General features: G+C 47.3%; 1 protein-coding gene across 3 annotated transcripts in view; it reads right to left on the bottom strand.

The window, feature by feature from the left end:
* Hook (hook microtubule tethering protein) overlaps positions 1-14657 on the bottom strand; it is a 36996-nt gene extending 22339 nt beyond the window's left edge. For all 3 annotated transcript variants that reach the window (XM_077694351.1, XM_077694352.1, XM_077694350.1), the window contains exons 1-16: positions 14499-14657; positions 14183-14268; positions 13714-13786; positions 13584-13634; positions 13383-13515; positions 11217-11284; positions 10979-11122; positions 6365-6459; positions 5981-6060; positions 4569-4633; positions 3762-3845; positions 3620-3662; positions 2943-3028; positions 2597-2761; positions 1484-1553; positions 197-284 (exon numbers count right to left, since the gene is read on the bottom strand). In XM_077694351.1, the coding sequence (XP_077550477.1) occupies positions 197-284; positions 1484-1553; positions 2597-2761; positions 2943-3028; positions 3620-3662; positions 3762-3845; positions 4569-4633; positions 5981-6060; positions 6365-6459; positions 10979-11122; positions 11217-11284; positions 13383-13515; positions 13584-13634; positions 13714-13786; positions 14183-14268; positions 14499-14531 (1364 nt within the window). In that variant the 5' untranslated portion in view covers positions 14532-14657. The remainder of the gene's footprint in view (positions 1-196; positions 285-1483; positions 1554-2596; positions 2762-2942; positions 3029-3619; positions 3663-3761; positions 3846-4568; positions 4634-5980; positions 6061-6364; positions 6460-10978; positions 11123-11216; positions 11285-13382; positions 13516-13583; positions 13635-13713; positions 13787-14182; positions 14269-14498) is intronic.
* Positions 14658-14721: the final 64 nt, after the last annotated feature.

The raw sequence follows: 14721 nt of genomic DNA on the forward strand, positions 1-14721 counted from the left end.
CTATATAGCACAAAAATTTACCGGGATCGTGCTTAGAGTTCAAACTAAATTATCGGGGGCGATCAACGAGCTCATACTCCAACTGCTGGAATGTGGCATGCGAAGCTTAAAACATGGAGGCGGAAGGTTTTGTCACGAAATTAGAGCATTACGGAAAGAGAGAGAGCGCCGTGCAATGAATGAAAGAACTCCTCACTTGATCTCGGGTGGAAGTGTCTCGAGCATGTCCGAGTCCGAAAGTCCCCCGACTGCCTTGGCCCCACTCCTCTGCACACTGGAGCTTTCTGCAAGCAGGCACCAGAGCAACAACTCATCAAGAGTAGCTTTTACGCACGACCAAGTAGAGTAGAACTGGACTTCGCTGCCTAGTGTGCTCCGACACTACCTTACAGACAAAATTTTTTGGCTCCCTGCGATTACTGAGGGGTACATTAACAAACCCGGAAGCTTCAAAACGAGTTGAAGAAGATTTCTTAGCAAGCTAACATTGTGAGCTGTAATGCCAGTATGCTACATAGGCACAACGCCAAGCATAATGTAAGCTTTGGCTTTTTGTTTCCAAAGCAACAGTGAGCACTGCTTTGCACGTAGATATGCTTCAGTTCTTGACTAAAAACAGTAGTTATAAGTGCTTGATTCAATTAATTAAAATTCAGAGGCACAGCACCACAAAGACATCTGGACTAACTTGCCGAAACCTTCAAGGATTTTCTTGCGAGTCGTGCGAGGTATTTGCTTCTGAAAGTGCTTTGTAAACACTAAAACCTTTAGCACTGCTTCACCCACGGTAACACCACCTCCAATTCTACCTGAAGCCAAATGCACTGGAAAACTGAAGTTCTAAAAATGAGAGGAAATTAAAAAAAAAAATTAAAAGCTTACAGAGACGGCACAGTCACTGTCACTTCCACAGTCCCTGTCACAGTCACGTGCATAAAAAGTATGTGCATACAAGGGTTGAATACTTGTATCATTCCCCCTCTCCTTTATTTTTACTCGATACCTACAGCATCTTCTCCTGAATACTTTGTTTAGCTCAATCCAGATACCCGTCGCAGTGGCTCAGTGGCTAAGGTGTTGCGCTGCTGAGCACGAGGTGGCGTGTCCGATTCCCGGCCGTGGCGGCCACTTTTCTGATGGAGGCGAAAAGCAAAAACGCCCGTGTGTGTGTGAGATTTCAGCGCACGTTAAAGATCCCCAGGTGGTCAAAATTAATCCGGAGCCCTCCACTACGGCACGCCTCATTGCCTGCATTGTGTCGGCGCGTTAAGCCCTACAATCCTTACTGTGACACCCTGGCTGTTGATCCCATGGACTGATACAGCCTAAAACTTTAGAAAAATTACCAACAACAACAAAACAAAACTCAGGACCACCAACAAAAGCAACCAGCTCAAGCACAAATCAATTCCCTCTGCAATAGAATTTTTCTTCTGCACTCCACTGTACATCTTTCAGATACCAGCTTCAGCCCAGCACTTGCCTTTCTGGAGCTGTGAGCAGCGGAGTTCCTCCAGGCCCTCCTTCAATGAATCTCGCTCCGCAACCAATCGCTGGAAGAAAGGAGAGTGACGTCAATGAGGTGCGACGTCAAGGTATCACCTCCTCAAAGATGTGCTTACCCACATCACAATAAGACAGAGGGAGAGACATCTCTTATTCTCAACTGCTTCTCTTGTTCCTCCCCTCCATATAAATTTAATCTTTGTTTTTAAAAGGGTCAGCAGGTGACGATGGCAGGCGTGCTGCCATTGTAGAACAGGCGCGTGGAGTTTTTATTACACTGAAATCCCTCACTAAAGGTCGCTGTTCTGCGGGGCAACACACCTTCACCACAGTTCAGAGTTGGCAGTAATAAAATTACAGTAATTAAATTACAGTAACTAAATTACTTTCTGCTGTAATGAGTGATGTAATGAATTACCTTCGAGTGTCGGTAATTTAGTAATGTAATAAATTACTTCAGGCCAGTAATTTCATGGAAATTACTCATTACTTTCCCAATTACTTTTGACTATGATATAGGCTGTCCCCTTCTCTTATGGCATAAAAAGTTGACCAAGAAAAGTAGACCAAGTAGAGTTCCAATGCCCAGAGAGTCTTCTTTGATGAGAACCCTACCTGCTTTCTCGTGCCTCTTCATTCCCTTTTCATGCGTTTCAAAGTAATTTCATTACTTTTGAAAAATAATGGTAATGCAATGTCATTACTTTCAGCCACCTGTAATTTCTAATGTAATTTAATTACATTGTAGACAATTCTAGGAAAGTAATGAGTAATGTAATTTAATTACTTTTTAGAAGTCATTTTGCCATCTCTGTGGCGCACTGGTGCTGCTGGGTAAAACAGCCGCACAGCAAAACAAGAACTTAGTCGACTTTCGTTCTACTCTAACGGCACGGCTAGAGCTATGTGCCCAGCTCTAGCCGTGCTCCAGCCTTGTCACTTGGCTGAAAATATACTTACAAAATAAAAACGGGCTCTGCACAAACAATATTGGGAAACTTCCACGCCAGCGACAGGGAGCACATTAGATTGGCTTTGGAATGAGAACTCCTCGAAGAAGTGGCACGAAACAGTGGGGGGCAGCACCCACCTCCTTCTCGGTCTGCAGGGAGGCAAGCTTCTCGTGGAGCCGCTTGCACTCGAACTCTGCGCGGTTGGCCTTGCGCGTCTCGTCGGCCAGCTGCAGGCGCAGCTCCTGCGTCTGCTTCTTGTACAGCTCCGTCTGGGACTTGAAGGCCGACATCTTCTTCACGTCCTGCACGACGATGAGAACCACCGGTCACCAGCCAGCCTCCGCGTGTCTCTCAACCCCTAGCAACCAAGGGATCCACCCGTTTTTGAAAGAGAAGAACAATAAGATGTTTTGCTCTGTTGTGGCAGTCACTACAGGTGACCCTGGAAGAAGTGAAAGAAACTGAGATGAAAGGAAAGCGCACCTCCTCGAGTTCGATGTTGGTCTGCATGTAGGAGGTGTTCTTCTCCTCGAGGAGCTTGAGCTGCCTCTTCAGGTCACTCATGTCCTCTGCAAATGGGGAAGCAAGCATAGAATCCCGCAAGAACACCTCCTGCAGTTGGGTAACACTACGCACAGCCACAAGAGGGAAAAGCGTTCGCTATCCAAAGATGCCGGCAAGCAGGCTGCCCCAGATCTTGCAAATGTACATTTGTTAAACCTCATTAAGATCGAATGTGTTACAGCAACCAAACAGATGACGTGAGGACATTGTAATTCCCCTTCGTGACAATGGCAGTATGTGCGGACACTTGTAATAACAAAGCAGTGTGCTGGTGGAACCGCCACGCATGAAGCTGGGATTTTTTTCAATGCTGACCGAAGATCATAAATAGATGCGTCTGTAGCCCCTTTCCATCAACCATACAGCTACCACAGCCTGGTACCAAACGAATCAAACCAAATTTGGGGCTCGAAATGCCAAGGAAACGCCTCGGCTACCAGGTACACCTCAATGGCAGGTTCACACACACCTCCACAGCACCTTAGTTACTATGCCACACTGACCAGCCAGCCCCAATTAGTTGAAACGGTGGCTAAAGAACGACCGCTCAAAGAGGGGAAAACAGCCGAAAACAAGGGTTTCGAAAACCCACTCACCTAACTTCTTCTTGTAAGTCTCAATAGTGGCTTCGTAGTGCTCCTACAAGACGAAAGAAAACAAAAAAAGCATGGTGTAGCTAAGCCCACAAACAAATAAGGCTGATCAGTCCAGAAGTGCTCACAGGCTTGACGCACGTACCACTTTGTCTGATGTGTGCCTCAAAACATCCAGTTCATCCTTCAGGGTTTGGGCCTCGTTCAACGTTCGATGTAACTCTTCATTCTTACGAGAAAAAAAAAAAAGCATAAAGGGAAAGTTAGTATTACGAACAAAACAAAAGACAGCTCAAAGGGACCATGGAGATAACACACAACTTTGCTTCATTCGAAAGACTGGGCAGCCCTCCACCACTTTGTTTGGTGGGGAACGACATTTCTGTTATAGAGAAATAAACATTGTTAAGGAGTTCTAGAACATGTTTTAAATGCAAAAGAGTTAGGGAAAACGCATCAAAGAAAGCCAAAGTCATTGGCAACATGCACAAATCCGTTGGTCGACTGGGTCATGACAAATGCGAGTCAACAAACTCTGCAAAGTGGCGCTGCAACCATGACATCGTTCATCTACGCATAATGCGTACCAGCAGAGAGAAATTCTTTGCAATGTATGTGGTGCCGTTTACCACGCATTGCTGTTTGATAGTTGACAAGGCTCCATTCTGATTCCTTTTTTTTTAATAATGAATTCAGAATGTCTATATAAAATATGTGGGAAGTTCGTTAAGGCTTGCCTTATGGCAGGTTTCAGAGGACCACAATAAGTCGTCAGCATGGCACATGCCCATATTTTCTTATTTCCGTGTTTAGATTGCACGGAAAACCATGCATTTTATCATGTCTCTGGGCAGTGCTAGTCAAAGCTGTCTCTAGTAATCATTTCTAAGTCGGTTAGTTTTGTACTAAAAACAAGCCAATTCTGAAACAGGAGCAACCCAACCCATCTCACCTTTTCCTGAAGGTTTAGGATCTCCTTTTCTTGAAATTCCACCTTGATCCGCAGTTCATCCCGCGCTATTTTGCAAGGACAAAAAAAAAAGATGAGGGCATTCAACTAAACCGCAATTCACGCACACCACCATGAAGTGTAGAAGCATGACTTGTTTCTGACAAGCTTTGGTGGCGTTGTCAGGTGAGAAAAGCTGTCTTTTAACACTTGGAAATCAAACAAAGCAGGAAGCTCTCTCCATCATTTTACCTCACATTTTTTGGGGACAACATGTATGCCCCATGAAATTGTAGCTGCAACAGTGCAACTTTCTAGCTGCAAACATGCAAGCAACCTATCAAAAGTGTCTTGCAAGTGGGCTAGACTTGCACACTACAACTGCAACTGCTGTGCCATCATCAGCATGACTTTCAACAAAACACATGTGAAAGAACCTTTACTTCCATACTCCGATATGAGGCAAAATGACACTAGCACAATTTTAACAATTTTGGAAAGAAAAAAGACAGTTTTCTTTACGCTTCATACACCAATTTAAATTTTCCTGAACCAAAGGTGTCACAAATTGCTTAGCTGCGTCTCACTATCCTGAATGCAGACCACAAGTGCTCCGCTTTTAATTAAACAGCGCCTCATGAATAACTAGTTGTGGCATGGAGACGATACTGCCTTTTTTCCTAATGTTCTGCACCCCATTTTAATGTTTTTTCCCTTCACCTCCAGCTAAAGGTTTCGAGACTTGCCGTTACCTTGTGACGGGATACTCATAAAAAACACACCCGGATAAAATATGCTGTGACCTCCAATGGCATTCAAGCATAAATAGTTGACGCACCACTGGACTACTAAAGTTGCACCCAACCAACGAAGTCATTCACGAAGGAACAACTACAATTTCACTTCACTTCCACATGAATGTCTTTGCCACGAAGCTACCCAATTCCAAGCAAGAAACATCCACTTTTTCATTTCATTGAAAATTGAACTTCATGAATTCATTACTGTGGTTTCAACTGTAACTGTTAATTAACAAAAAAAAGCGGCTCCCAAAGCCCCGGCTGTTACCCACAACTGTTTTCCAATTTGCGGGCATGTTCAGCACCACACGGCCCCTGTCTGGTGCCCTCCAATAAACTCAACACCTAATATTTCGAGCTTCTTTTTGCATAACTGTATACCATGCATTTATTGCTATTTATATGACTCGTGCGACCCAGTACCGTTTCACACATAACAAAAGTGCAACGACAGCCATCAACAGAATTAGGTCTAAGTGCCAAGCACCTCTTTAAGCTCCTCTGTCCCGTCAATATTTTTTCTCCCGGGGTCATGTTTGGCGCTTAAACCTAATTCACATGATGACCTACCAACTAGACTTTATCGACGCATTAATTCAGCAATGACAGTGTTACCTGTCTCCAGCTTGAACACCTCAGCCTGCAGTACGTCGATCCTCTGCTGCGACTGCTGGTACCTCCTTCCTGCCGGCGTGCTGCGAGTTTCGGAAGACATGGCAGTGGATCAGTGTGCTACTGTCACCTGCACTTCTGCCCACATAAGGGCAGGAAGCTTACGGCTGAGCTGGAGATAAAGGGGTATCGTCTAAAACGTGCTGAAAAAGCAGAAAACTCCACGTTGCCGCCCCTCCCTTTTTCTTCACGGCTCTTTTATTTTGCTCAGATAACAGCTTGCTGCAAAGCCAGCAAGAAGAGCTCAGAATCCAGTGGCTGATAAGGGTTGCATGTCCCTCAGAGCAAGAGCCGCAAAACAAGGATAAAAGAACGTGGCCAACAAACCTGGGATCCTCCAAGTTCTCCACATGGTTGAGCTTTTCCAGAAGCTTTTCATTTTCCTGCACCAAACTCAGCTTCTCTTCCTGGAGCATGGTCACCTGAGCAATGCAATAAACGTATTTGTTGAATATTCCAAAGCTGTTGCAGTGGCAATACAGGGCTGCAGATCAGGCACCACTAGAGCCACTAAATAAGCTACGCTTAAGAGTAACGACACTGATGCACGACGGCAGCCATTTTGGTGTTTGATGCTAGGGTGTCCAACTTAATGCTGACACTGACGGGTGGAATTGGCCCGGGCGCCGCTTGGCAACCACGACAGCTGTGTTTACTTTTCGAAGATTTGGAGACAGCGCACCGGTGCGATAGGGTCAGACTCAGTTACGCTAGCGTGACTTATTTAGTGGCTCTAGGTTACGCTAGAGCCACTATCTAAGCTACGCTTTTTAAGTGGCTACAGGTTACGCTAGGCCACTGTCGTTCTTTCCCAGCGGGAAGCAATGCAGGCGTTTTCCACCTTTCTGCCGGTTGAAACAGCCCAGTACAGAGCAGCACGGCATCGCTACTAGAGGCATTTTTTTTTACCTGAACTGGCTGCACTGGTGCAAGCAGTGCAGCATATGTTCATTTTTTTACTAATTGATATCCCCAGTAGCACTCTGCACTGGTCTGCACGACACTGCACTAATCTGCACCAGTTCAGGTAAAAAAAATGCCCCTACTATGTCTGAAAGGCTTAAAACTCACTCTCAATGTGTCATACAGCCACACTGCACTCCGACAATCACAACTTATCGAAGAGAACGCGCGGCAACACAGAGGCGCCAAAATGTCAGCACCCATGGGTCTTCCCGGAGTAAACAAATGTCACGTGACACAGTTCGACCAATGGCCGCTGTCGGTGGCACACAACAATGACAGAAAAGAGTGCCGATACCCTGAAACCTGATCTAGTGGCTCTAGGCACCACATTGTCACTACTGCCAGCAGCCAGCAATAGCACTACTGACACAAGTCACCATTCAGTCTTTAGAAACAAAGCGAGACAAGCTACCTGTGCACCCCACAGAGGGTGACATGCTGGTGTAACTATAACGAACTTGCCTTGAAAATCCGTGCTCATAAAGCACACTGTTCTCTCTAACACGATACAACCTCAGCAAAGGATACCCAAAAGGCAATTGGAAGGAACCACCACCACAAACACGAAGGATGAGAAGACATCTTGATAGAGACGGAAACAGCAGCAGCCACACAAGCCAAGTATTAAAACTGAACGAGAAGTTGGGCAAGTCGGTAATGATTCGTCTTGATGGAAAAAAGTGCTCAAAAAGCACCCTGCCTCTGTTTGCCCCCTTTTCTTGTTCGATCCATGTGCCTTTGACAATGTTGCTCACTTTGTAAGAAAGCGGTTTCAAGGCGCCATTTTTGGCGAGAGTGAACACTGTGTGATATTTTGGACATTACTATGTAACACCTGTGTGTTTTTCCAATAAACTAGTAGTTCCGAGTTAACGCCGTGTTGCCTGCCCCTTACTTTGCCTGTGTTTTTGAGTGTTTTCCATCAAGATGAAGCTAAGTACTGCTTGGGTGCGTACACGTCAACAAGGTTACCCATTTGGAGTGCCGATAAAAAGAAGCCAGAACAAGAAATGACTGGCTCCGTTCTCGATGCCTTCCTAAAATTGTGTGACCGAACTTGTTTACCATCCCAATTCACTTTGAGTTGAGTTGCCCTCCCTTTTTCCAACAATACTGCAAACACACTAGACTCTGAAGTGGGTCCAGTTGGTTCATTCTGAACGGGGAGACGGGGCAAGAAACGAGGACCAACAGTCGAGAGAACACACAGACGAACACCAAATTATCAACTACCCGCCGCGGTGGCTCAGTGGCTAAGGCGTTGCGCTGCTGAGCACGAGGTCGCGGGTTCGGTTCCCGGCCGCGGCGGCCGCTTTTCTGATGGAGGCGAAAAGCAAAAAACGCCCGTGTGTACGAGATTTCGGCGCACGTTAAAGATCCCCAGGTGGTCAAAATTAATCCGGAGCCCTCCACTACGGCGCGCCTCATCGCGTGCGTTGCGTCGGCGCGTTAAACCCCACAATCAATCAATCAAATCACCAAATTATCAATGCTTATCTGTGCATTCTCACGACTGTTAGTCCTCATTTTTTGCCCTCTCTTCCTGTTCGCCAACAGGAAGAGAGTTATATGTGTATGCATACTGCGTACACATATACCGCACGTACATTTACCACAAACCATGTACCACATACATATACCGTAAAATACCGATCAAACGCCCCCACCCGTGCAAGTGCCCCCCTCATATAATGTGAAGATTTCCCATTTTCGGTCTCTACCGAGCAAGCACCCTCCCCCTACCACCTCAACCTGCCTCTCTGCCGACTCATACCGAAGCTGCCGAAACCGTGCCATACCTCTGGCTATGCTCTTGTCAAATCCAAAATCTAATCCAAAAATTGGTCATGTGACCACCTTTGCTGGCATTGGCACATGCATTGGCACGACGCCTGCCATTTTGTTATTGTCGTTTGTTGGTTCGAAACGTGAAAGCGGCGACTTCGCGACATGCATTCCTATACAGTGAAAAAAAAAAAAAAATCGAGGTCGTAGAATGGCATTGCCAGGCCGGGAGGAATGTGCACGCGACAGCTCGCCACTTCAGTATCGATAGAAAGAGGGTCCGCGAGTGGGAGAAGAAGTTCGAGAGCTTACTGCAACAAAACTTTGGCACGGCCAAGCTTCGGCGTAAGTTGAGTAACGGAGCGCCGGTGTTCAGTGAGGAAGTGGACGAAACTCTTTTTGAGTTCCTCGAGCGGGAAAAGAGCGCTGGACGTGCCATTAGTAACAGACTTCTCTCTGAAGAAGCTATCAAAATAGCTTGCAACTTGCAGCTGGGAAATTTTGCTGCATCGAGCCAATATATCAAGATGTGGAAGCAGCGGTTTGGTGTGACAATGCGCCAAGCCACAAACGAGAGTCAGAAGACACCTGACGATTTCTCGGAGGCTGCAAAGGCATTTGCTCTGCTGTGAATACCCTGCGAGCACGCCACGACTACACGCCATACAACATGTGTAATATGGACCAGACGATGGTCCGAATGGACTCCCCGGCGAGCAGGACGAATAACGTGGTTGGGGAGAGCACCGTGCGCATTGCCAACACTGGCTGCGCCCGCAGGGGCTTCACGGTTGCATTGGCAGCATGCGCAAGTGTCCACAAACTGCCAGCTTTTGTCGTTCTGAAGGAACCAAGTGGAAGGATACCAGCCAAGGCGTTCATGGGCCTTCGTATACCAGGTGAGTGACAAAGTTTGTGCATCGGGTTCTCTTCTTTTTATTCGCTTTACCTGCGGAGAGTAACAATTAGGAATGTGCTCGATTACAGTGACCTCAGTTGACTGAACTTTTTTTTTTTGTAGCAAATGTTCGCGTCACCGCATCGAAAAACGGTTGGATGACGTCGGATAAACTGCAGGAGTGGCTGACAAGGGTGTGGGGGCCGAACAACGATGATGTGCGGCGGCTACTTGTGCTAGATCAGGCACCGATCCACAAGACTGAGGCCGCAAAAGACGCCATAGAGGAACGTGACACAGACGTTGTGTATGTGCCTGCGGGCTGCACAGGCCTACTGCAGCCAGTCGACGTCTTTTGGAACCGGCCATTTAAGGCCAACCTTCGGCGTTCTTGGGAGATGTTTATGAGAAAAGAAGAAAGAACGCCGAAAGGCAACCTGCGAAAGCCGTCGCGGCAGGACGCCCTCAACTTCGTGTCTGAGGCTTGGGCCGCTGTCACCGAAGAGACAGTCGTGCGCTCATTCAAGGGGTGTGGGATTTCTAACGCACTTGACGGCTCCGAGGATGGCGAGCTGCATGACTGCCTGTCCGACATCGGCGCCATGGCACCCGAGCATCCCGAGGACTTGCGAAACGAGTGCCTGGACTTAGTTTTCGGCTCTGACTCTGAAGATTCATTTGACGGTTTTGAAAGTGATTAAATTAGAACAAATGCCTCAGAATAAAGCTTCTTGTTTTTAATGCTGCGGTGCCTGTCCTTCCTGCGAGGGGAAAGGGGGGGGGGGGTCGGCCGCCATCTTGAATTTCGGGACAGTTCCGAGCAAGAAGAGCCCCCTCCCTAACATTACCCGATTTTCCCCACGTCGAGGGGGGGCGCTTGATAGGTATTTTACAGTACCACACAAGTACAGTCATGGTCAAGTGGAACAAGAACACGCAAATATGAACCAGAACACACAAAATCAAAGAATTTGGTTTCTGGAGTGGTTGTAGTATATTTGGAAAGTCAGGTTAACAAACTTTGCTGCGGTTATGGAGGGGTGCGACAATTTGACTCGCACAGAAGGAAATTGCACAATCTGTGTTCTGTTTATAAATATATTTGCGAGTTTGCATATCATTAGTCCATGACTGCACATACTACAGTTTACACAAATATCGCATATTACTACACGAATTTTACTTTGTAGCAAGAGGATGTAATTTACATTTAAGAAAAAATGTGCGAGAGTGTGTATGGTGGGGTGCGCAGTCCCAGCCAGCGATGACTACGAAATGCGGTGCCAGCCCACCTGCATGTCCAGCTCGTGACAGCGCTGCGTGATCTGCTCCTTGGCCTCGGCGGTCATCTGCAGCTCCTCCTGGGCCTTCTTCAGCTGCTCGTTCAGGTCAAAGTTCTCCCCAGTGTAGCTGGCAGGGCTCTCCTTGGTTATGAGCTGCATACCAGGCACGGGGGTGCTAGACTGCTCGCAAACACTCGCAGGCAGATGCAATACAAAATAAAAAATAAGTGCATGAACGCCAACAAACCTCCTGGATGGCCTTCATGACGACGTGCTGGACTGCCTCCTCAAGGCCCATTATGACTTGAATGTATTCTGGAACAAAACATTAGGATTGTTTTTTAAATAACATTAAAGGGACACTGAAGTGATATGTAAACATTGCGGGATTACTAGCGCAAATTGTAGCCCGGAGTCCCCAGGCCATGTTTCGACCACTCTGGGTGCGTTTACGCGATTTTATTTAGTATAAAAATTAATTCGAAAATGCCGTCCTCCTCTCTTTACGCTCGCCCATTTTCTGTGGCGTTTTCATGTGACGTCAGGAGGTGCCGAGCTCGCATTTGGCTGCGCTACTGCACGGCTCCCCGGCCTTCAGACAGGGTCAGTCGGCCCAGCGTTTCGTCCGCCGGCCGCCGACGGGTCGTCGCAATTCGTTCGCTCAGTTGAAACGAAGCCAGGACACGTTTGTGAATGGAAGAATGTGCCTTTCTTTACTTGGTTAGTTTGTACACTGTATCTAGCTCCAAGTCAAGGTCGCTTCACACAAGCGCTGCACAAGCGCACATGCGACGCTTCGCTGACTGGTACGCCAGTAGGAAAATGTAAGGCCTCTTGAAGGCGGGAGAAGAGTCAGCGAAGTCAATATAGGTACTAAGGAAATAAAATCAACTGATATTTTTACCATACAGCGTAAAACTAGGGTGCGGGAAGCACTTTTTTGCGCTGGTCGAACAACCACAGCGGTCAGCAGCACGACTACGCATCTGCGAACGCTTTTCCGTCTACGAAATGCAATTGCTAGACGTGAGCTATTGTGGAAACTCGGGGTACGCTTACTGCACGAGCGCAATACAACAAATAGTCACCTAAGCTGCTTGAAATGCCAAAACTAAATAAAAGTGTAAACGTGTTGTACAATATATACCTTATATTACCAAGGTCGGCTGAGCCGGTCTCGTGGCCTAGTGGTCTGGGGCGCTAGGTGTGTTGTCGCAAGTGTTTTGCAAGTCGCGAGTTCAAGACCACGCGGGTGCGTGCTTTTTTTTTTTGTAAGTTAACTTTTTCGTTTTCTGCCAATGTTTTCTACATTGAGTTCACCTTTTTTTTGGGCCGCAACGTTCATGGATCCACGAACTAGTTCACAGAACGCGCGCAGGCTGGCACTGGCGCGCTAGCGAGTTCTCGTTGGCGTGCTGTTGCCATAAGCACCGACTGCTTGCGGGCAATGGGCACAGGCCAGAATGAACAGACCCTTGGCCTGGTGCGAACACGCTTTTTATGGTACAGGCATGAGTGAGGCAAGCTCCAAATATGGGGGGAAAGCGCATGACATTTGGGCGTCTGCTGGTACGGGGAGGGCGTCCATGCACTGCATAGGCCTCAGCTAGTGAATGCTACGATTCCAAGCTGTCCTGGGAGGCTTATCTTTATGCATTTTCACAGCTGACAACATGGCAGAAGCACGGTACGATGATTACTGAGTTATTGAGAATGCCCATCCAACAACGCCACCAGTTGTGTTTTACAGAACCGAAACCGAAACTTGTTTGGTTGCTCACCTTGGGCATCGTCCAATCACGGTGCCCGCTCCTCCTAACGTCACAGCTTTAGTTGGTGCGGCCGCCGCAAACCGCGCATGGTAGTTTTTCTTCTTTCGCACTTTGTAAAATAATTACCGATTTGTCAACCGGATAAACGATGAAAAGTGTGCTAATTTGAGCCAGTCTACGCAGTCCAAGCAAAAACGGGAGCTTGACAAATTCACTTCAGTGTCCCTTTAATTCCTCTAAATGACATAGCTTGAATCTATTTCAGAGCAGGCGCGTATGAATGCCCTAAATTGTAATGGCACGCGACCCTTCCTCTCCCCCTCTACACTCCCTCAGTGGGTGCTGAGCTGTCTGGCAACTGACACAATTAAGAGAAATTAATGGAAACATGTACACTATCTTCACACACTCACTATGGCACATTTTACAAGCATAAAAATGGCGACAACTTGCCCCACTTCACTCTAAATGAGGAATCCGTGGGGATCTCAACGTCCAAATTTACTCTCGACGTGGTTTCATCAAACTATTGACTGATCAAATTTTGCACGCCAAATCAATCTTGCACCCAACCATTTTCAATGTGGCACATCTCGTTTCAACTGCAAACAGCACATCGGCGGCACGCAAAAGTAACGCACCCTGTTTTCTGGGACAGTTGACGGCACACCCGAGAATCAGTTGCAGCAGTCGGCCCATCTCATCCCGGTTTCCACGTTCAGCAATGGCACCAACATCCGGGAACCGAAACTCCGTGATTTGTTGGAACAGCACCTGCAAAAGAGACGCAGTCAGACCCCGGTCAAGGCTAGGTCAACAGTGTGCGCCAGAGTTACCCGTACCTCATTGTAGTAGTCCATGATAGCCTTAAGGATCTTCTTAAGGTTGCTGAACTGGAAATTTGAAGTGAGAGCCGGCGTCAGCCACACTAGAGTTAAAGGGTCAAATGGGACGTTGTGGGCAGCAACTCACCTTCAGCCGCCAGTTGCTTCCAACTTCCGTTTTCACCTTTGCCAGCCACGATGAGTCGAAGAAGTCTGGGTCACTGTCAAAGACGTCGGGAAGGCGTTAGCGGCATCACTAGTGCGCTGGACGAAAATATTTACAGTTTTATGAAACGCCTACAAAAAAGACAAAACAGTAGCCAAGAACAGGTGCCCGAGTACGCCGTTCAAAAATTCCCAAAACTGTAGCCAATGATCCCGCCGAAACGACGCCTCAACGGCACGCGATATCGTAACGCACGAAGTTAAGGCGGCCCCTTCGTCGCACGGTTCTCAAGGTTTTCCGCGTTTAATATGCTGGACGAGGCAACTTTAGAACCAAAACTCACTACTCGAGGGCGGTCACAAAAAGGTGCCTTACGAGAGAACTTTGGCGCCAAACTTTCAGATTACTGAGGAACAAGGGATACGACTTGGAGGAGAAAACACCAACTCACATTTTGTGCAGAACTTGGGCAAGCGCAACTCCATCGGACAGCTGATCGACAGTCTTGTGTGGGGAAGATACGTTGAATGTCTGCAGCTATACAGGTGTTGCGGCAAATAGAAAGGAACGGCATAGTTTAAATCCACCCTAGAGACTGCGGTGACGTATGATCACTGCACTTCAGTAAGCGGCCGGAGGTGCCAATTAAGTTGGCCCATATTACACGGATGTGTGCCAGGAATCTATTGAACGTCACTGCAAGCTTTGAGACGCATTAAACCATCGCAAAGCGAATAAGTGCCGAAAAAAGTGCGTTCGCTACGTACCCAACTTATCAGGCTGTCAGTAATCGAGTTCATGGTTGAACGCAACAGATAAAACCAGGTTAAAACACACGTTTACACCGACGCCTTTGCCATTTCTTCGTTTCTTTCCGACTTTCCGAGTCCTCCGTGATGTGTTACGGTTTCATTAGCTTTTCACAAAGCCGCACGGCCGCACTTGTAATGCTTGGAGCACTATTCTAATCTAACGTAAAAGTACACACAA

This window comes from Haemaphysalis longicornis, unplaced genomic scaffold, assembly GCF_048455015.1.
Source record: "Haemaphysalis longicornis isolate Haplotype H1 unplaced genomic scaffold, Haemaphysalis longicornis Haplotype H1 scaffold_12, whole genome shotgun sequence".
Classification (NCBI taxonomy): domain Eukaryota; kingdom Metazoa; phylum Arthropoda; class Arachnida; order Ixodida; family Ixodidae; genus Haemaphysalis; species Haemaphysalis longicornis.